Here is a 21433-nt window from a genome sequence, read left to right on the forward strand (position 1 = left end):
CTGCCAAGGATAATGTGCTCTATCACCTTCACGAAGATACAAGTGAAGCTGACTGGCCCGTAGTTCCCCGGATCCTCCTTCTTGTCCCTCTGGGAGACAGGAGTGACATTTGCTTTCTTCCAGGCCTCAGGAAACCTCTCATCTCCACAACCTTTCCAGGATAATTGAGAGTAGTCTCACAGTGACACAGATGAGCTCCCTCAGCACTCGTTGCATCCCATCAGGTCCTATGGACTTGCAGATATCCCATCTGTTTAAATGTTCCCAAACTTGATCCTCCTCTATCGGGAGTAAGTCTTCCTGAGTCTAGACTTGCACACTGGTCTCAAGGGTCTTGGAATCCTGAAGGTGAGTCCTACCAGTAAAGACCAAGGTGAAGAAGGCTAATATTAAGTACCTCAGTGTTCTCCATTTCCTTTGTTACCTGCCTCACTCAGCAGCAGACTCACATATTCTTTCATGTTCCTTTTGCTGCTGATACACTTGCAGAAGCTCTCTTGCTGCCCTTCACATCCCTCACCACATTCAGTTCCATGTGGGCTTTGTCCTTCCTTATGTGATTCCTGAACGCTTGGATGATGTCTCCATATTCCTCCAGTCATCTACGCTTGCTTCTTCCTCCTATATGCTTTTTATGCCTGAGTTTTTCAGAAGCATTGTGTTTATCTATGCACAGTTCCTTTCCTTTTAATGTAACATCCTGCAAGCCAGGGTGGACTGTTCTGGAGCTCAGAGAAAGTTACTCTTCAAAATTAGCCCTCTCGTGAACACCTCTTCTCTCCAGGGCCACGTCCAAGGAATTCTTCCAAGCTGATCCCTAAGCAGACCAAGGTCTCCTCTCCTAAGTGTGATGTTTTGTTTCTCCCATTTGCCTTGTTTCTTTGTCCCAGGATTGTGGACTCCATCATTTCACAGCCCCAGCAGCCAGTGTTGCCTGACAACCAGTTCTTCCATGAGTGAGTGCAAACAGGAGATGAGCCTGAGCTGTCCCACTGCACCTTTGGGATCCAGTGAGATCACAGCCCTGCAGTTGCACATGGATTTCTAACTCTTCCTGTATTTGTGCCCATGCTGCATCCATTTGTGCACAAACACTTCAGAGAGGCACCCAGTCCTGTGAATTCCCAGAGATTCCCACAGAAATGGTTCCTGTAGGCACTTCCTTATTTTGTTCATACCCTTCAGGTGGGACTCAAAGATTGATTAGCACAAGCAAATGAAGCATAGAGCAGTTCTTCTCAATCCCTGTTTTTCTTTGATGAGTACTGCTCTTATTTCATACTTATTAAAGGATTTGGCTTTTCTCCTACCCCACCCAGATATGCTAACCTGACAAAAACTATTAGATCTCTTCAAAAGTATTTTCAATAAAAGCACAGAAATTAATGTCAGTCATGTATACGTACAAACATCACTGAAACAGCTTTTTTGGAAGATGACATTTGGGCAGTTTATTGAAGTGTTTTATTCTCTTTTATAATGGCAAATCATCATTATTTATACCTATCATCTTTATAACATTTTATGAAGTAGAGCTACTAGTATGGAATTTTCTGTCCTTGATTCACCATTTTTCTAACCCTTTCCAGCAAAGATAGGAATCCCACTGAGTTGACAAGTAGCCCCATTATTTCCCTGTCAGTTCTCACTGCTGGAGAATCACCAGTGTTGGAAAAAAGCCTTACTATCATTAATTACACAGCTGTTCTACCTGCAGCACTCCACAGAAAAGCAGAGTGGACAAGCTGAACATACTAAGGCATGAATGACTATAAAGAGATTCAAATACACACAAACAAAGGAGTAAAAACAAAGGAAAACAGTCAGAAAAATTAAGTGGCAAAACTCTCTATGGTTGTTCCCCTTGAATATTAAGCTACATTGTGCCGGGCAGTTCCAGCTCAATCTGGAACTCTGCTTAATGGAAAAATTTAAAGCTTAATTTTTAACCAAGTCCCCTAAGAATGCTGTTGCTGCTTTTATGTTGTTTTTTCTAGTTGAGTAACTCTTGAACCTATTAGCTGCCTTCAAATGAATTTTAGAGAAAGCGAGGTAGCTCAAAGATTAAAAACTTGAGGAATGTCACTGAAAATACCTGTTAGATAGAAAAAAGAGTCCCCAAACCAAAGCCTACTTTCAGAAAGCATACATAGCTTAATTACTCTCTCCTCCTTGGGAAGAGACACTCAGCCCATTAGCATAGCTTTAAATCAAGCATGTGCTTTTCCTGCTCAGAGGGAACAAGATGTCATTCAGGATGCTGCACTAGGAAAACTACAGGAATTTCAGTTTGTGTGTGCTTAAGTGGGAGAAGAAAGGACAGGAGGCGTGAAAGGACAACAGACATCAGCTCGTCATTGCTCAGGCTTCATTAGCTCCAGCATAAAAACAGTTTGTTCTGCAAACTGAACAAAATCCCACATTTGGAACAAAATTCCCAGTATCAAGTTTGGGGAAAAAACCCTCATGGACTGCTTTAATTTTTACGTGATTTTTACACTAGTCAGTAACATCTGAAAACCGAAAATGTTATTGGAGAGTGTATTTTGGTATATATTTTATGTATTCCAATAAATATATCGAAAATTAAACCAAGATTATTTAATTTTTTACATTTTTTTTTAAGCAGTGAAATGTAAGATCATTGATTAATGGTTGCTAGTTAGGGATCAATCAATTATTACTGAAAATGATTGTCCAATTAAGACTGTAGTTGGTTAAGTAGTGATCACTAATTGGTGTTCTAATTGGTGATTTGCTGTTTTATTTGTTGGAATGTACAAATACTTCAAATGGGATCCAAGAGCCAAGGCAGCAGGCCCACATGACAGGCAGCTGGGGGAGCAGACAGGATGGCCCACAGCCAAGAGCAGAGCAAAGCAGCTGGGCAGCCCACCAACCATTCCCACAGAGCACTGCAATTCCATCAAATCATCATTTCTTAACAGAAAACTGCACATCGGTAATTTTTCAGCCCACTCTGGGAATATATATGCCAGTGAATTTAAGAGCCTTCTATTTCTAAAAGCAAAACAAACCAAGAAAAAAAAATACAAGTCAAATGACAGGACACTTCTGTCACTGTCCCCATCTCTGCTCATTCTGCACTGCTCTACTTTGCTCTCTCTTCATCTGCTCCAGAGCCCAGCTGGCTTTCCCTCACTAATCCCTCTTCTTCTTACCATTATACCACTGCTCCTCTACCTGAATTTACTTAATTGCTTCTGTCAACGGTTTTAACTTCTGACAAATTGACTCTGAAAAACTGCAAATGTAAACACCACAACCATCTTGGATCAGGAACCGAAACATTTTTAAATACACTAGTTTTTCTTCTGTTCTGACTATTACCTCACCTTACTAGCAAAGGTAAGAAACCTCTGAAAGTCGGTAGTTTTAAAAGTCTTTCCTCTGGGGCAGTTTATTCCTAAACTCTGTTGCTTGTACAGTCAGGTGACAGCTTGAAGGATGAGGGAAGAGAGGACCAGAGGGCAAATTAACCACCACCACCATATAGGGATTTTCTCCTCCTCTGTTCATTTGACATCCTTTTGCGAGACTCCAGGGAGCTCTTATTTAAAGATACCTTGCCAAGCTTGAGTTCCACAAATTAATTTTATGTTATAATTGCTGCTCCTCAGTGTGAGGGGATACCCCCTTCATCCTGCAAAAGTCAGCAGAATCCCTCTCTAACCCTCTAACGGGTAGGTATTGGCTCACCCTCCCTCCTGTCTGTCTCCTCTGCAAACAGTTCTTGGATATGATTTTATCATTTATCTGAAATTTCATTCTGCTGTTCTGTGTCTGAGAGGAGGGTGATTAGATTCCAGTAAAATGTCATGTTAAACTATATTTATCTTTTACATAAGACCGTGCTTTCCAATACAGGCTTCTATATTGTTCTTTATTAAACTAAATATTGTTTGGGCTTCTCATTTTGTCTTCACATTCTCTACTTCTTCTGATACTTACCTCAGTTTCCTGAACACCAGGTACATAAGATGGTGATACAACTTGTTTCAAATACTACCATTTAAAAAATCTCAACATGCCATATGAAGTTGCTATCTCAATTGCTATCTCAATTCTCCAAAATCTTTTTCTGTACTTCTAAATTTGTACCATTCAACATGCAAAATTTATCTCCTATTTTAGAATATCAATATTCACTTTCACACCCAATCATCAAAACCATTCAATCATAAAATAATTAAATATTTAATACCAGCCCCCACATTTACAGCTTTTCCATGACACTGTCTAATATACACCAATTTACATTTATTTTCCCAGATCAAAGATGTGGGGGCTTCCCCCCCCTCGTAATTAACAAATTTTTTATACTTGAGAGAACATTAAAGGACTGCTTAAACATATATGCTGTATGCTACCTCACATCTTTTCTGAACATGTGATTGCTCTCCAGTGTAATCTGAATCTCTCTACCTTCTTATTTAAAGTAACATTTTCAAAAAAGACTTAACGGCTTTTTTTATACTTTCTTTTAAGGTCCAGATATCCATTATAATGGAATTTCTTTAATTGCAGATACCAGAGATTAAGTAAATCCCACCCACAGATAGACAGAGATAGTTACAGGGCATGAAGATAAATTATGTGGGTGGCTTCATAAACCTGGGATCATCACCTTGTGGTCACCTAGCAGATCTCAAAATGGGCAGGCACAAATATACCACCTTAAAATTATCAATACTCTTTACAGCACTTTGCTTAACAAAAGAGGAAATGTGTCTCTCAAATGTACAAGAGAATGAGCACCAGCATGGGGAGATTATGGGAATTAATTAAGGGTACTTGGATACTGATCTGCTAGGAAGAACTCCCAATATAAAATACAAAAAATTTACTCCTTGGGAGACCACAGCCATTGAAAGCCTGTTTTGACAGATAGGGAATATGGCAGGCAGGGAGTTTAAGAAAGGTGTCTTCATGATTAGGGAAAAGAAGAGAATACAAGCTCATCCTCTGGAAGTTCCAATTTGTGCTTGATGTCTTGGGTAAGTGTTTAAAGTAAGAAGTTTTGTGCAACACTTCTCTCTTTTTAACATGTTTTCAACATTACAGTTGATCCTGTTCTTAAACTCAAGCACATCCACTTTAGGATGTGCTTTAAGAAGTCCAGGCTATATTTAATTGTTTAATGGATAATTAAATATCTGATTCTGTATCATCTGGTTGATACACTGTACTTCTCAATTTCTCTTAATACTTCACAGAATGGTAGCTATGCCTCTCAAACATTTCTTTAAACCTGTTTAGTGCCTTCACTGTGTGCCTGACCTCTCATAATTACTTTTCAGGCCTAAAATTCAGATTCTCTTCAGTAAAACAAAGAGAAAACTTAGGTTAACAATCCATTTCAGCCCTCCTCAAACCCCCTGGAGAACTCTGCTGCCTGTCAAAGGCGTCAAATAGAAAATATACTACTTTATTTACCTGCATTTAAGTGAAGTGGGAGTTTCCATATCCAGGATTTTGAGTCACTGGGCTTTATGAGATCCATGACTTTCTTACATACAACACCCACCCGTCACTCTCTGTTTCTAGAAGCAAAGCCTCCCAAAGTGCCTCAGGAGAAGATGAACACTTGTGGATTTAGAGGGGTTTGATAGCCCAGACCACCGAGTTGTTTTTCATTTCACACTTGACTGACACAGCAGAGAGACAAGAAACTTTGTTCCACTTACAGAGCAGCTCTTTGTTTACATGGCAGCTCACATTCTTCCCCATAATTACAAAACTGTTGACCACCTTTTCACAGGCAGAACAGATGAGTCACCATGGAAGGGAGCACTTAGTACTTCCAGACATTGCCCCAACACCTCAGTGATTCCCTGTGTTCCAGCCACATGACGAAGGAAAGTCCTACTTCTGGCACTTGCTCCCTGAACTTCAATCACCTAAACATCTCAAAACACACAAAAAATCTCCCCGTTTGAATGTACTAAAAATAGACAACCAGAATTCCAGGAAAAAAAAAGGAAAACCAAGGTTTAGAGGGGTTAGTTAACAAGGAACACAGAAAGATGCCACATAAATTTGGAGTTACATGTCTAGCAAAATGCTGTAACTAGCAAAACCATTGAATGGTAGCATTTAAGAAAATCCAAAAGTACCAGTTGTGTTCCTTTAGAGCCATTTTTATTTTGTAGTATTTTTCCAATCAGCACTTAATATTCACACTCAGTTCAAGACAAGTTGCCTTCCTGTGGCAGCACTCATCTGGGCTTGTCTTGACAAGTGACATTTGTCATCTGTTCACTTCAGTTTTCTCTTGACTGAAAGCCCAGGTCGGAAAAAATCACCAGCAAGTGTAGCACCAACAGGTTGTCTTCCTAAAAAAAGCCAGTATTACAGCCATCGTGATCCAGGAGAGACTCCCAAGAAATCTGGCTGACAACAGGGCACAGGGAGGAAAGTTTAAGAAAGAAAAAAGGTTGACGTTCCTCTGAGAGACACCCTGAGTGAAATGGAAGTGCCTTCAAGACAAGCTTTTCTTCAGAAGTTATTCACAGCTTTCAGACAGACAGAGGGCTCTCTGTGCCTAGATTTTGAGCCCAGAAACAGAACGGAGACAGGGTTATAATGCTCCATTATGAACTAGATGGATGATTTCATTTATGTTATTGTATTTTTATGGATTTCAGAGGGAGTGAACACGATAATATATACTGAAATTCTTGAATTCTTGTGTAGCTTCACTGAGTAATTCTGCTCTAGACAACATCCAGTGACGGCATTTCATCAGCAAATCATCCTTGCTGTCCAAAAGGTAAAGACCATGCCACTAAATGGAAACATAACTCCCAGGAGGTGACCCTGGAGGGAGGGGACAGCTATTGTACAATTCAGAAGTAACATGGAACTCTTCAAATGCTGCTGTTGAAGTGACATTTCAGTGTAACTTAATTCACTTTTCGACCACTATTTTAAGCCTTCCCCTCCCAAGAATACCCTCCCCAAGCTCCAGTGATTTGTGCTTCAGAGTTTCCAAAGCCAGACAAAATGTCTTCTTATTTAATTGCTCTTAATGGATTTTCTTCCCTGAATTTGTTCAGCTGCATTCTGAAACCATTAAAACACTGCAAGTCTGCAGCATTCGGCAAAACTGATGTAACTTTCCATACAACCAGTGACACAAAATCTTCTGGAAGATGCAGTTTAAGCATGAATTTCCTGCAGTAGTTGACAACAGAACAGAAAACAGAGAAAATGGAATTATCAGCACTAGCCTTGTATAAAGAAATTCTCCCATCTCTGTCACCACCACAGGTTTTCCTCCCTTAGCTATAATGAAGATATTTCAGAATGATACTCAGTTTATCATCTCCTTTCCTTTCCAAAACTGCACATATGACCGAAAACCATCTCCCCTTCTACCATGTTTACCAGGATTGGAATTGGAATTTTCAGCTTACTTGTTTTCAGAAAAAGTTCACAAAGTTCTGATTATATCGTTAAGATACCTGGGAATGGAGCTGTGTCTGATCCCAATAATCAGAGTCAGGTAGGTAAATACATGAAATGGATCCCAATATTCATTGGGAAGGGAGAGAAACAATACCTGAGATATTTTTAGAAAACATGTTAGACAGCATGAGTGCAGTTATGATGTCTGGTAATACAGCTTTATTGCTGTTTTACTGATGACCCTGCAAATTCCAAAAAAAAAAAAAAAAATGGAAACAATGAGAAAAACAGTAAGTAAAACTTAACCCGGGTAATAAGAAAAACAGTAAGTAAAACCTAATCCAGAGAGAAAGACTGAGGAAAAAAAAACAGGAAAAATAACTATATTTATTTTGGCTGGTAATACCAGGCAAAATTTAATTGAGAAACTTCTGGCCTTGCAGAACAAAGACTAAGCTGGCAAAGAAAAAAACACAGTAAGAGATCTGTAACTGACTGTTATTTCTCCCATATGTGAGATGTTGTATCTCTCATCAATCCCACTCCTAAACAACATGAGAAAAATGACACAGCAAGAGGAAGAGGAGCTCGGAGTTCTAAGCTATCCCTCAGAAGCTGGAAGAGATACGTTGTACAAAACAAGGCTGCACAGGGACTCAGGAAATAGTGCTGAATAATTTGAATAGAGCAGCCCAGAGAAGTGGTAGAAGGTGAAAAGCTTGTCTTCCCAGGTTCCTCCAAATGCTGCTAAAACCCCATCCACTTACTACAAACCTGCTGCATAGGAACAGATGATGAGCTTTTTAGGTAGCTGCAGACCTTCTGAGCCAACATTTAGAAATACTTTTGCTTGAAATTACCTGAACTCAGAGGCTTTGCTTGGTTGCTGTTGGTTTTCTTTAACATTTGAGTGGCCAGTACTTTTTCAGCATCTGGCCCTCCCTACGTGGAGAGCACTCTGTGTTTCAGCACTGACTCCACTCCATGCAGACAAGCAGACACCAGAGACCACTTCTTGCTGCACACCTTTATGCAAGTAAAAATGAGAAGCAGAACTGATCTCTGTTTCTCCTCTAAACACTCATCCTTATAAGGCTGCTGCAGAGAGCAGGGCATGATCACGCTCAAACAATAATCTGAAAACATTTTAAATGATTTGCCTTTCCTTAAAAGCATGAACTGAACTGCCTCACATAAGCTACTCGTAGGCTCTTTAAAAAAGAGACCCCCAAGTTCTGTCTTCCCATCTTCCCACTTGCTGCCTTCTCCATCTATTTGTATGAGACCCAGTCACATTCCACCAGTCCTCCTCTCCCACCCACCTCCACCACACGGAAGAGGCTGGATCTGTATCCCTCAGAAAAGCAGGAAGCGATGCAGCTCAATACTTTAATTAGGTACATGCTTGAAAGAGTGTTTAAAAAACTAGAACTGAAATGCCAGTCGTGGAGAGAGCAAACTCGAAAACTCAATATTTGCAAAATAAAGTAATTCTTTGTTTTTAAAACTCAGCAAATATTTCATCTTTTCAAAGAATGAACCTTAGAATGTGAAAGATTCATTTCTGAAGAAAAGCCGCCAATTCATGAGCCACAGTATCTACACAGAGATCAAACAGGACTCTACAAACTAGAAAAATAGAGTGGTGTGTTTTGTTTGAACCCTTCACAGGAACGAGCAATCATATGGGGTATGAAGTGACTGTACCATTCCTGGGGTTTCTGCAAACAAGAGGCTACTTTTGAAAAAGCGTCACATGCATTGTTAATATAGTTGTTTATATTTAGAAAAAGAGACATTTGGTCATTCAGTGTTATCAATATTCAAACATTATTCCTGCCTGCTGAAGACGTGTCCTCCATTTGAGCCAGAGCTGTTCTACTCAGCTAAATGTGCCTCCCTCCCAGCAAACTGAATTGATGAGTTTCTCCACTGCCACACTCCAGCATGTCTAATATTTCAGCATCCTGAATCCTCATCCCAGGGACTGAAGCAAGAAAGCATGCTATTATTCTAAATACTAGTAGATGAACGATGACAGTTTTTTATTCTGCACAAAGGAAACTTCTGCAGCAGGAAAACTCAACATGCATAAAAAGCTTTTCTGAGGAGACCTTTCCATCAGTCCTGATGATACTTACATTGTTTCCACTGAAGATTGTTTGGACTTATAGACAGAGATTACACATACAGGGGGAAAAGAAAAGCTTTCCTGCTGAATTTCCAGGGTGAAGCACCACCATTAGAAAACATTATGAACATTGTTTGGAAAATGATGCCACGTCCAGGGTGAGGGGGGAAGTGTTTCTGTCTTGTCTCCTCCTTCTCCTGACCCCAGCACAATTGTTCCCCATCAAATCTCATTCTGTCCTCTTTTACCATTAACATTCTGAGGATATTACATATTTGTCAGAGTTCTGAGTTCCTATAAATCCACTGATTAAAACGGATGAGTGGCTTAATGAATGAATATAAAAGAAAAATCAGGACTGCAGACACTGAAATAATTTTTTTTCCTAATTTAGTACAAATGTAAAATATTCCTAATCAAACAGGAACCCACATGCTCCCTAAAAAGATCTAATGCTGTTGTGACCCAAACAGGTACGTAGTTTATATGTGCAGAGGGGGATTCCTTTGTTTTGTGTTATGACGACTCATAGAAAGAGACATAAAAAAGAAGCAACTCTATCAAATTCATCGTGAGGTCAAAGGCCAAATGTCAAAATTTATTAATTAAAATTGCCTGGCTCATTCTTTGTAAGATTTTACACCTACTCTTGATTCCTTTCAAGGAGAGGAAGCACACCCTCCTGTCGTAATGTCATTAGCCAAATCATCTAGTAAGAGTTAGTTATTAGATCCATGTACAATTTTCCTGTACAGAAAATTGGACATGCTGCATTATTTGTCTGCATTAACAAGAGTAAAAAACAGTGTCTGCTTCCTTCTCTGTCATGGGACTGACTACCTAAAAATTCAGTGTTTTAGTAACAGAGGGACAGAATTTTAGACACGCACGCAGCCAACCCTCCCCAGAATACACAAAACCTAAACGTGTAATTCTTAAGATTTATTACCCTTCAAGAAATATCTGGATAAGTGTATACTCTGTTCTAAACTAGAGATCAGTTATGTTTTACTCTAATTGAACAGCAGGAAATAACAACACATTTTTTCTTCTTAATCTTTCTATGTAGCATTCATTTAACAACATGTTTTGAAAAAAACCCCAATGTACACTTCCTTCAACTTGTCTACTTTGCTGACTTACAAGAAATTACATTTATTTTTAGCATCCAATATTAAAAGATCTTTTTTTGAAACCCAAATACAGTTATTAATTTGCTCTATTTTTGTGCATTTTGTAGATGACCGATTGTTATTGGTAACACAATCATCGTTACCTTTCCAGCATTCCTGAGTTTCCCTTTATTTATTAATAATTTTCTCTGAAATATTTTGAAAGCATAGACGTAATTCTTTTACTCTTAGGAGACAGAATTGCAGTCTTCATAAACACAGTTTGCATTTAAAAATCCCAATTTTTTCACATCACAGAGCAATCACACTGATCACACCTATGGGATGCTGAAATAACCCCATTTACAGTGTTACCAAAGCTACCAAGCATTCCAATGCAGAAAAGAGATCTTATGGTGCACAGTTCATAGATTTAGCCCTTCACTTTAGCATCTTCATACTCCAAATTTCTCTTGGGTCTTGTTCTTTTAACAACTCTTCTATCTTTTCAAATATCTTCTCACATGGGATTTCTATCCACCATGACATACTAAAGGCACAAGTTCATGATCCAAACATATCAATAACCTTTAAAAAAAATCTTTAGAATTACCTTTGATGATGCTGTATGTGCACTTTATTTTTCCCACTCTTTGTTTTGCCAGTGTATCTCAGGATCAAAGTGAAAACTTTTCACTAGCAAAATTACTCTTACCCACTGTACCCCTAATAAACTTACTATTATGTTAAATATGCTCTCATGTATCTTTCATCAGCAGTTCAGTAAAACACTTTATGCACTTCCTAGATCCTTTGTTACTGTAAACCCCTTTATTTTGTGACAGAAAGTTGTTAAATTATCACCAGCTGCACAAACAGCTACATACATTAAAATTCTTTGTTGTTTCATTACTAAGAGTGGAGTGGGCTCTCCAGTAAGGTCAGGACACAAAGTTCATTTTTATCAGTTGAAGCCCTGCTATTGTAATTTCCTCGAATCTAAGATCACAAATTTTTATTATCTACTTATCTGGCTCCCCAAGTGATCCTCAGTGCTTCATACTCTACCTTCTTCCTCTCTCAAAATAGAGGACATCCAGGTCCTTTGCTGGAGAAGGATACTGTGCTCCTCACCTGAACAGTTACTGTCTTCCTTGGATTTCTTTCTTTTCTTTTTTTTATTTTACATCTCTCCCACCATGCCTGGTGAATTTATGACACAGAGGTTGCTGTTCAGGGAGAAAGCTGGCAAAAGCCTCAGTTCAAATCTCCCACAATCCACTCTGGTATTATTCTATATATACCTTCCTCCCCTCTCCCCATATGCTCTTAGTTTTAAAGTTTGTTTTTACTTCTCTCATCTCCTTTACATTCAAATTCTCAGCAAGGCCACAATTTTCCTTCCTCCACTCCTGCAATTCTTTCTCCAGCCACATTTTCTTCTCTCTCATATTATTTGTTCAGTCTCACTTGGCCTTGCAGTTTTCTCTCTCCTCAGTCTTCTCCCTCCCCTTTTCTCCTTTTCTTTTTTCTTGGCATGAGATTTTTTCCCATCCTATATAATCATGTTGTATCAGACTCAGACTTTATTTCCAGACTGCTTTCCACAACAGTCTCCTGAAAATGCTTAGCCCATTAAATCCCATAAAAATGCTTTTTATCTCCATTATGATGACCCACTCTCACCAGTATTTAAAAATTAGGACAAACTTATCTCTATTTTTCATTTGCTGTTCCATAACACACAATATCATCAGACGCGTCTCCCCCCCCCCCCCCCCCCCGGTCTACATTAGGTCTTGAAAGTATTATTTTTTCAGTGAAATATCTTCTCAGAACATGACCAGAATGTCTTCATCAAAACCCTTCAAGGGAGAGGACTGAAATCCAAAAACTGTTTAGTCAAAAGTGAGGGGTGGTACAGAACCCCACGTGCTTTGCTGACAACCATTACAGAGTCAGACAGAAGCAAAGAGCAGACAGAAGGGATTATTAATATCTCTCTCCTCCTGCAGAGCCACTGAATCTCTATTCAATTTCTGGTTTTATTTTTCACCTTCTGATTTTCCATTTCCTCTATTTATTCCATTGCTACCCCATCATTTTCATTTGAAAATACGCTCTGAATTGCAGGTTTTCACCTCACCCATCTTTAGGTCACTGCTGCATCTCCCCGTTGCTTTTGCAATGCTCTTAATCTCAGCAAACTTCACCTTCAGTGAGGATTTCTGAAACTTGGCTTTCCTGATCAAGTCTTCTCGATGCTTCTCTGATTATGTCTCCTCTGATCAAAGGGACTGTTTCTGTCTTTCTGCTTCTCCTGTACAAACCCTGTGTTGCTACGTGGCAATAATTTATATTAAAGGCTTTTCGTGTCATTTTTAAATTCTGTTTTCTGAAGGGAAATTTACCTCTTTATATGGTGTATCCATTCTCTTAAAATTCTCTTAAATAAAAAGCAGCATTCACAAATCATCCTACGTCTTTCCCCAACTTTTGTTCCAGGAGGGTGTTTGCTCCAGCAAACCTGATCCTGTACCACTGTATACTGTTTCAATTAATCCTAGCATTTGTATCTAATTAAAAAATAATGGAAGTTTTGATGAATTCTGTCTAAAACACTACTTGGTTTTTTGAGTTTACTGCAGAAAATAAAACAGTTGTGAGTCAATGAAGTGGAAAATTGCTGTCTTATAACAGATCCTCTAAGGTGCAAAATGTTCTCTTATTTGCTGTTATCAGTATGTCTAGTAATTGCTTTTCGTCCAACTGTTTATAAAGGGAGAAACAGACTTACAGTCTGGAGAAAAAAAGAGACAGCAAAACTTAAACAAAATTAAAGCATTAATGTTTTTAGTTTTCCTATTTTACAAAATTAAGAAAACATACCAAAAAAGCAATTTCACCTAACAAAATGGAAAAAACCCCAAGAGGCATGAAAAGAAGCTGCATAAAACAATTGAAACAAGCAACAGGACACATTTGAAAACTAACATTCATGGTCTTTTGTTACTCCAGCTCTTTGGAAAAAAAAAAAAAAAGCTTTGCTACTAATTATAAATGTTTCAGCCATGGGGTTGAGAAATTTCTACATAGCTTTAATTACAGAACAGCATTTTAAAAAATTACCTGGCACTCAAATACACTTTAGATGAACATAAAAAGGAGTGCTGTAAAATTGCTTTCTGTAACAAAGCAACAACTCAGCACAGACTAAGATTACATCCCTCTTACATGACTAGCACCCACATACACAATTGCATTTTCCTTTGGTATTTGACTTTCTGAAGAGAATTTTAGGTGGTTTTTTATTTTAGGGTTTTTTTGGCGTTTTGTAGTTGTTGTCATTTTTTTGCAATATCTCTGCATGATTTTGGATTCTCCTCTGCTTCATAAAGACTATCTGAGAAAAGTGAGAGTAAATTCTCTTATTTGCATATATATAGCCAAAATTTAATTTCCAAGAATCATTTCTTTTATTTAAGAAGCAAAAATGAAGAAGGTCTGAGGCAAACACTTGAACTCAGACAGTAATTCTAATGTCCAGTTCACATGGGCAGGGAGAACCACACAGGTACTTCCCATAACTAAATCTATACCTTACCTTGCTGGAAAACTATAGGATTTATTTCCCCCTCTCAATTTATTTATTTATTTTTTTTAACTAGACCATTCAGTCTTCTACAGTATAGCCTTGCAACTGTAAATTCAGCTTGCACCATATTTGCACCCAAATGTTCTTAAAATCCACTGGAACACAGACGTAGGTCTTCGAAAATCCTTGCTGGGGTTCACTAAACCTCTTTGATGTTTTCACCCTGGCCACCTAAATGAAATCTTTATTAAAAAGAAAGTTTATTAGGGCCATTTTCATAACATGATAAGGAGTGCCTGACAGATTTACTTTCCTTCTAGGCAACTTTCCAGCCAAAGTCAACAGCTAACAAGAAGTCTATATCTGAATTCATGCCGGAGGATGTAACTCACTAATTAAGTGTTCCTTAAACATTTCTAGGAACATTCAGACTTTCTGACTGATCCACTCCAAGCACTACTCTATAAAGAGATACCACAGTTGAGTATAGCTGAATAAATTGAGGTTTCTTTTCTTTCTCAGGCATTCTCAGTCTAAGTTCCAGCATCCTAGTCCAGGGTAAACAGTCTTCCCTGATACAGGAGTAACTCCACAGTAACTGCCATCATTTTAAGGTTCACTTAGATGCATTTCTACATGCTGTGCCTTGACAATCCTTCATTTTATTCACACAAACAGAAATATTTAAGTACCTGTGTACCCTCTGTTACTCTGATAAAACATAACTTTTTATAAAATAGCCTTGAAGTCACACAGGATGCTACTCTTTGATGAAGTAATACAGAATAAGGTACAACAGCAGTGCTGTCCTCATGCTCCTTGTTACTTGTCCACAATCCCCTGGATTTAATCCTGTCTAGAAAGCTTCACATTCATTCCCTAAGCACAGAGAAGTCACTAATAGATGGTCATGGAAGCACTGCAGAGACTGAGCACATGGGAACTCGCTGCTACTTAATATACCTGTACCAAAAGGTTTGGTTTATTCTGTGTTGCAACAGCTACAGTCATGTAACTTCTAACTGACAATGTGAGAACACTCATCGACCTGCAAACGCCACAAATACTCTTTAATCAAGATTATCAAACCACAGAAGGGCTGCAGTAGCAGTGCCATGCCAAAGCAGATGAGATCTAATCAAAGCACCAGATAACCAGGCTCTTCTGTACAACCCTCCCAGGAATCTCCCTAGTGAGCACCGAAACTTCCTGCAGCCCCAAATCTGTGGAATAAGGTTTCTAGGTCTCTCCTGCCCTGGACAACCAAGTCAATGTAACAGACCCAGATATTTCATACACTTAAACACTCTCAATCCACCAAAATTTCTGTTAGGGCGACCCTACCCAAAGCCAAGCATTATATAAAAAGGTTCAGTATGATTAAGCCCATTATAATACAACCACAAGATGATCAAAATAACTTTCTACAGGTGCCAGATATCTGCCATCATGTTTGTATAAAATCAGGAATATCTTACTCCTTGCTGAGCTTCTAATGCTGCCTCCTCAGAATATGTCAAAACTGATAATCATGGCAGACACTTACACTTGATATCTTTATTTTCCCAGGAGCATCAAAACCTACAAACTGCAGTTCTGGTTGTCTCCCTCTCCTGAACTGCCCTTCACATCCGTTCATCCCCCACAGTCCTCCTCACCTCCCCCAACATGTTGACACAGGGGAGTTTTAAAAGGAAATCAGAATGAAGTACACTGCACAGAAGGGAGATTTATTTTAGCATAGGCACATAAGAAGGAACATTGAGAAAACTACTTGAATGCAAGAATGAAAAGTTATCTCAGCTTTTATCCAAGTTGAGATATTTACTTCATCAGGTTTCCAGTCAAATAATTTTTTAAAATGCGGATAGTTAAGGTACCACAGTGCCTGTGCAGAACAAAAATTGCAGAAACTCAGTCATTTTATGTTGATCCGTGGGTGCCCAAATTACTACAAAAAGCAGTTTATTTAGGAATATATAGCACAATGCAACCCAACTCTTTCAAAACTCTCCATGCAGGTATTACTTCCTGGAAAGGAAATAATATCTCGTGAGCACAGAGGGAGTACTGATCTGGTAAACAGCAAAACACAGCATCATCCTGACCCTTCAACTTCACTTCTCTCACTACAGTATATATTCAGAATATATTTTCTAAAGTGTTTTTTTTCTTCTTTTTTTATTCCAAAGGAGCAACACGATGCCTACTGTACTACCAACAAAACAATCCAGGCACCAAATTCTGACAGAAAACAACCTGGTAAGAAATTCAGACCATCAGAAAAATCTACTGGAGGAGGAGAGGGGGAGAAAGATGAATTGTAGACTGAACATCATAGTATGAACATTGCATGAAAGTAATGCTCAATTACCATCCCCATGGAACTTAAAAAACCCAAAGTAGCAAACACTAAAAATACTATAAAAGGAGGCCAAACTACACCCTAAGCAACCTGAAGTCTCTCACAATCCTAGAAGTTTTCTCTTTATAAAACAAAGAACTTACAAGACCACTTATTTCAACCACAGAAATTTGCACTGCATGACAGTACATAATTTCAGATTCACTGCCCAAGTTTGTTAAGACTGTTCCTGTCTGATTCCAAACCTGCCTTATATAATAACCTTCATGTGATGCAGTGCTCTCCAATTTCCCAGTTGTCTCACACAGCTCACAAATATCACCCTTCCTTCATACCCTTCTCTTCCTTTCTTTATCATCACAAATTCCAACAACTTAATATCAATGACATCTAACCCTGTAAGAACTGAAAAAAAACCCCCAACTTTAAAAAAAATCTACAGTAGTTAAAGATGGAAATGTGACTGTGGGGTGCGGGTTTTTTTTTGCCATCTGTATCTCTTCATAAAAAAAATTTAATCACAAAGTAGAATAAAACAGCATAAAAAATGTGACCAAAAATACACCACAAACTTAACTGCTCTTGACTACTTACAGACACAAGGCATTAAGGATGACAAGAAATAATAAATCCTCTCAGTTGGGGGGAGGAGGGAAGGATCTTTCTCTAGACCCAATCCAGGCAGCTTCCCACTGCCAACTCCAGAATAGCTTCATCATCCATTAAAAAGATGAAATATGATTCACCTGTGATTTTTACCAGTTTCAGTTTAAAAAGTTATTAGCTGAAAAATGGTTTTGGACTCTTTCAGGCTCTTTTTCATGAATATAAAAATTAACAGAATCTCCTAAGCTTATGAGGGAAAAAACCACTTTGGACTACACATTTGTAAGAAATAAGATCACAAAGTATAGGATCCTTCACAGGGGAGGAACACTTGAAGAAAAAGTAATGGTTTTTTGGTGGGTTCTTTTGGTGGTTGTTTTGTTTTGGTTGGGTTATGGGTTTTTTTTCATTTGTAGAAGACAAAATGCTGTTTCATCAGCTGCAAAAAATGCTCTCATGCTTACAACTGGAATTGTTGGAAATAATCTCTGCATGGTAAAATTCTGGAGACAGACACAATGAAGAGGTGTGTTAAGAGTATGATCCCTTTGTATACAAACAGAAATTCCTTTCAAGAAGTCAAGCACAGATCACGCATTTTACTGCCATCCATGCTCTTCAAATTAAACTGCAGAACACTCATGAGTTTGCATTTATTTTAACTGTAGACAATATTCTGAGCCACACTGAAACACCCTATGCCTGTAGAAATTCATATAACAATTTACATTTCCCCTGAAATCTCCGAAAATGCAGCAGAAATAATCTACTGATCATCTACCACTTCTTCCAATAATGAGCCATTAGAATAAAATCCAGAAAAAAATAATTCAAGTCATAAACTACTCTGAAATGCTTAATGTCAAAGAGCACAAACAACAGAAGCTATTACAATAGATTTTTCATTAAATGATTGATTTCAACACTCATTTACAGCAAGCTTTAAACTAACTCTCCAAGAGCATGTAAGAAGAACAGATTAATGATTTTATTGTTGTAATTTTTAAACTGCAGGGGTTACTTCTGGAGAAACTACCTAAATTCCAAAATGGCTCAGTGCAAAAATGGCACTTGCACAATTTCTGCCGGAGCAGAAGCGTTACAGGACAACACCAACCATTTTCCCAGGACCCTCCAATTGGACCATCTGCCATAAAACACTTATTTCACTTCATTCTTCTATCTTTAATTTGCCCTGCCTTTCTCCCTTTCCAATACCCAAGTGGAAGAAGCTGCCACATCATTTTTTAGAATGTTTTGACAGTCCCTATGAAAAGCGAAGAACGCAAAAAATGTTGTTTCTCTAATGCCAGATACACCAGGTACCTGATGTATCTCCAGTAGCCCCCCCATCTGAAATATGCATTTACCCACTTCTAAGGAAAACAGCTGTTTAAGACCACACAACTGTGTACTGTGTTAGGTGCTTTCCTGCACCTCTGTCTAGAACATGACCTTCAGATTATTTCATGTGACAATCTACCAATGCTGACTATTTTTGACAATAAGAACTTTTTCAATTTTATTCATCTGAAGTGCTGATACCTCTACATGAGCTTAGAGAGAGGGCAGCTATACTAACAGGATTTGTTTCTATCTTATGTAAGAACGTTATTTAAAATACTGAAAAGGTCTTATATAAACAATTTGGTGCCTGTGGAAACAAAAATCAACCTGAGAACATTTTTCCTAGCACAGGTCAAACGCCTGCACAGCAGCTTTCAAGTGGTTCTGATGCTCTCAATACTCACATATATCCAAATATCTGTACTGCATAAAAAACCCCGAAGCAATGGATAATGATGGTTAAAAAAAAATTAAAACTTGTCAACTTAATTGAGGGCTGTTTTCAACACATGGTGTGAAGATGTATTTCCACTGAGATTTCTTATAAATCGTACATACAGGTGAACATTTACATTAAGACCCAATTAGTATGTCAAAGAGTAATTGCAGGCAGATACTCCAAACTTATGTTAAACAGCATCTACTTTAAAAATTCAAAGATTTACAACAATACATTAAAACAGGAAAAAAAAAAAAAAGGCAGCATATACAGACCTTCCAGTAGTCAGATTGTAAACTGTAGTACCTCTGGTATGCAGATAATGCTGTAGGAAAGAAAAATGAATGTTCAATTTGTTTTGTTTCATTTTCTTTGAAGAAAAAAAAGATAGAAAACCTTAAGAGTCAGAATACACAACACTAAAATGATAAATGGTTTAATAAAAGTTACAGTGCCATGGTAAGTACACTGTTGTGGGCAATGCATTCCTTAAGATTATAATTTTGTTTTATGAAACGTCAACCCAAAAGTATATTTATTATTAATCTTACAAATGTAAATCAAGCAATATTTTCAAGAAAACCTATAACAAAGAAATCATTTGAAATTTTGGGATTTTCATCCCGGACAAAGCTGTTGTAAGATTTAAAAATTTAATCATGTAGCTCATTTACCATGCTCCCTGATGCCCTGTAATTTCTAAAGAACTGGTGAGGAGGGACATACAAAGAGAAATCAATTTTACATGCCCTTTCATTCTGTAACTAGAGAAGCAGAAGCAAGTGGGGGCAAAAAAGCTTACATTTTATTCAGCAGCGAGGACCAAGACTAACCTGGAAATTAGTGCTAAGAACAGCTCTGCTCAGTAGAATATCAGCTCTACTTAGCAACCAATTTCTCAAATCACTATTCCTGCTCCCTCTTCCCCACTAAAAATTCTGGTTGATTCATCTTGCCCCTTTGGCTAACAGGCCACACCAGACCAGAACCCAAACTGGCTTTGCATTTCCCCAGGAACATGGCACAAGGAACCACCCAAAAATGAAGACTTTTAAGTAAAGACTCCCTGTAGAAAACACCAAGGTACTGATTTTTCAAGTGTTTGCTCTTTAAGATTTAAGAATTGTTTCCACACAGTATGTATTTTCCAAACAATAAAAAAAGGCAACTCCTGCTTTGAAAAACTATAAGCACTGTACAAACAGTAGAGAACAACATGTATTTTATGTGCAGATATATTTCCTGAAAGCACCATGTCCCTAAATTTTAATACCTTTCAATACCTGTCCTGAATATTCATTTCTGTAACTTTAAGTCCTTGAGTTTAATTGAAATAAGAACAACATACACATAACAATAAAGCACACAGAGTTTTCTCTTAGATATAAACCTTTGCACTCACCTGTCTACAGAGTCTCACAACCTTTATTTGTAAACTCATACATGCTGAACAATGCCCAGAAATTTCCCCTCACCACTGAAACGCTTGTGAAGCCAATTTCTAATTTTGATGCTCTAAACTGTGACTCATTTACATGCCCAGAGTCGAAAAATAAACTCAGGTGTCTGGACATTATTAACCTGCAATATGTTTAAATGTTTACGTGCAACTTAAACAGAATCACTGAAAAATCAAAGTCTTTCACAATTTAAGAATACAATTCCTCCTCCACTTCTCCCAAAAAATTTGGTACAAACTGAAGGATATGACTACAGTCTAAGAGTGTAAGTTTACAAACATTAAAAATAAGCCTATTTCAGTCACATTCTGTAATTATGTTATAAAGGGCATTCACAATAAGACAAAACATCCTCCTACCCCAAAACAGTCCTTCCAGATTCAACTTCTTCCAGGTATCATTAATAACTTTTCATCAAAAAGGAATAATTAGGTTCTGAACATGCTAATGACTTTTCTTTCCCAAACAGGAAAACACACACACACACGCAATGAAACAGTTTTGTAATGCACCACACTTTAAAAAAAAAAAAAGAAAAAAAGGATATTTTTTACTCAAGCAGTACCTATCCCCATTTTAAAGGTTAAAGTATATTTCAAACACTGAGGTCAGCATCACAATATTATGCAAGATTAGGAAACTGAGAACTTCTGGTAAACTATTATTTTTGTAACAAAGTAAGTACTGCAGTCAAATATACAATGTATGGATAAAATAAAAAATGAAAAGAACATTAAATACGACGCTAAGGACTTACACTATGAAAATAAAAGGGAGAACTTTTTCACTGTAGCTGTTAAAATATACAGGGAGCACCCACATGAGCATATATAATTAAACAAGAGAGATGGAATATGTTTCCCTATAGCAGTTAAGGTACTCCTAATAAGTTTATAAAATGTCAACAGTATAAAAAATATATAAATAAACAGAAGACCTTAAAAAGA

The 21433-nt window shown here is 37.8% G+C and overlaps 1 protein-coding gene across 1 annotated transcript in view; it reads right to left on the minus strand.

The window, feature by feature from the left end:
• The window catches only part of KDM6A (lysine demethylase 6A), a 150709-nt gene that overhangs the window by 85696 nt on the left and 43580 nt on the right, over positions 1–21433 (minus strand). The window contains 1 exon segment of the mRNA XM_032677455.1: positions 19302–19351. Within this exon segment, the coding sequence (XP_032533346.1) occupies positions 19302–19351 (50 nt within the window).

Source organism: Chiroxiphia lanceolata, chromosome 2 (assembly GCF_009829145.1).
Source record: "Chiroxiphia lanceolata isolate bChiLan1 chromosome 2, bChiLan1.pri, whole genome shotgun sequence".
Classification (NCBI taxonomy): Eukaryota; Metazoa; Chordata; class Aves; order Passeriformes; family Pipridae; genus Chiroxiphia; species Chiroxiphia lanceolata.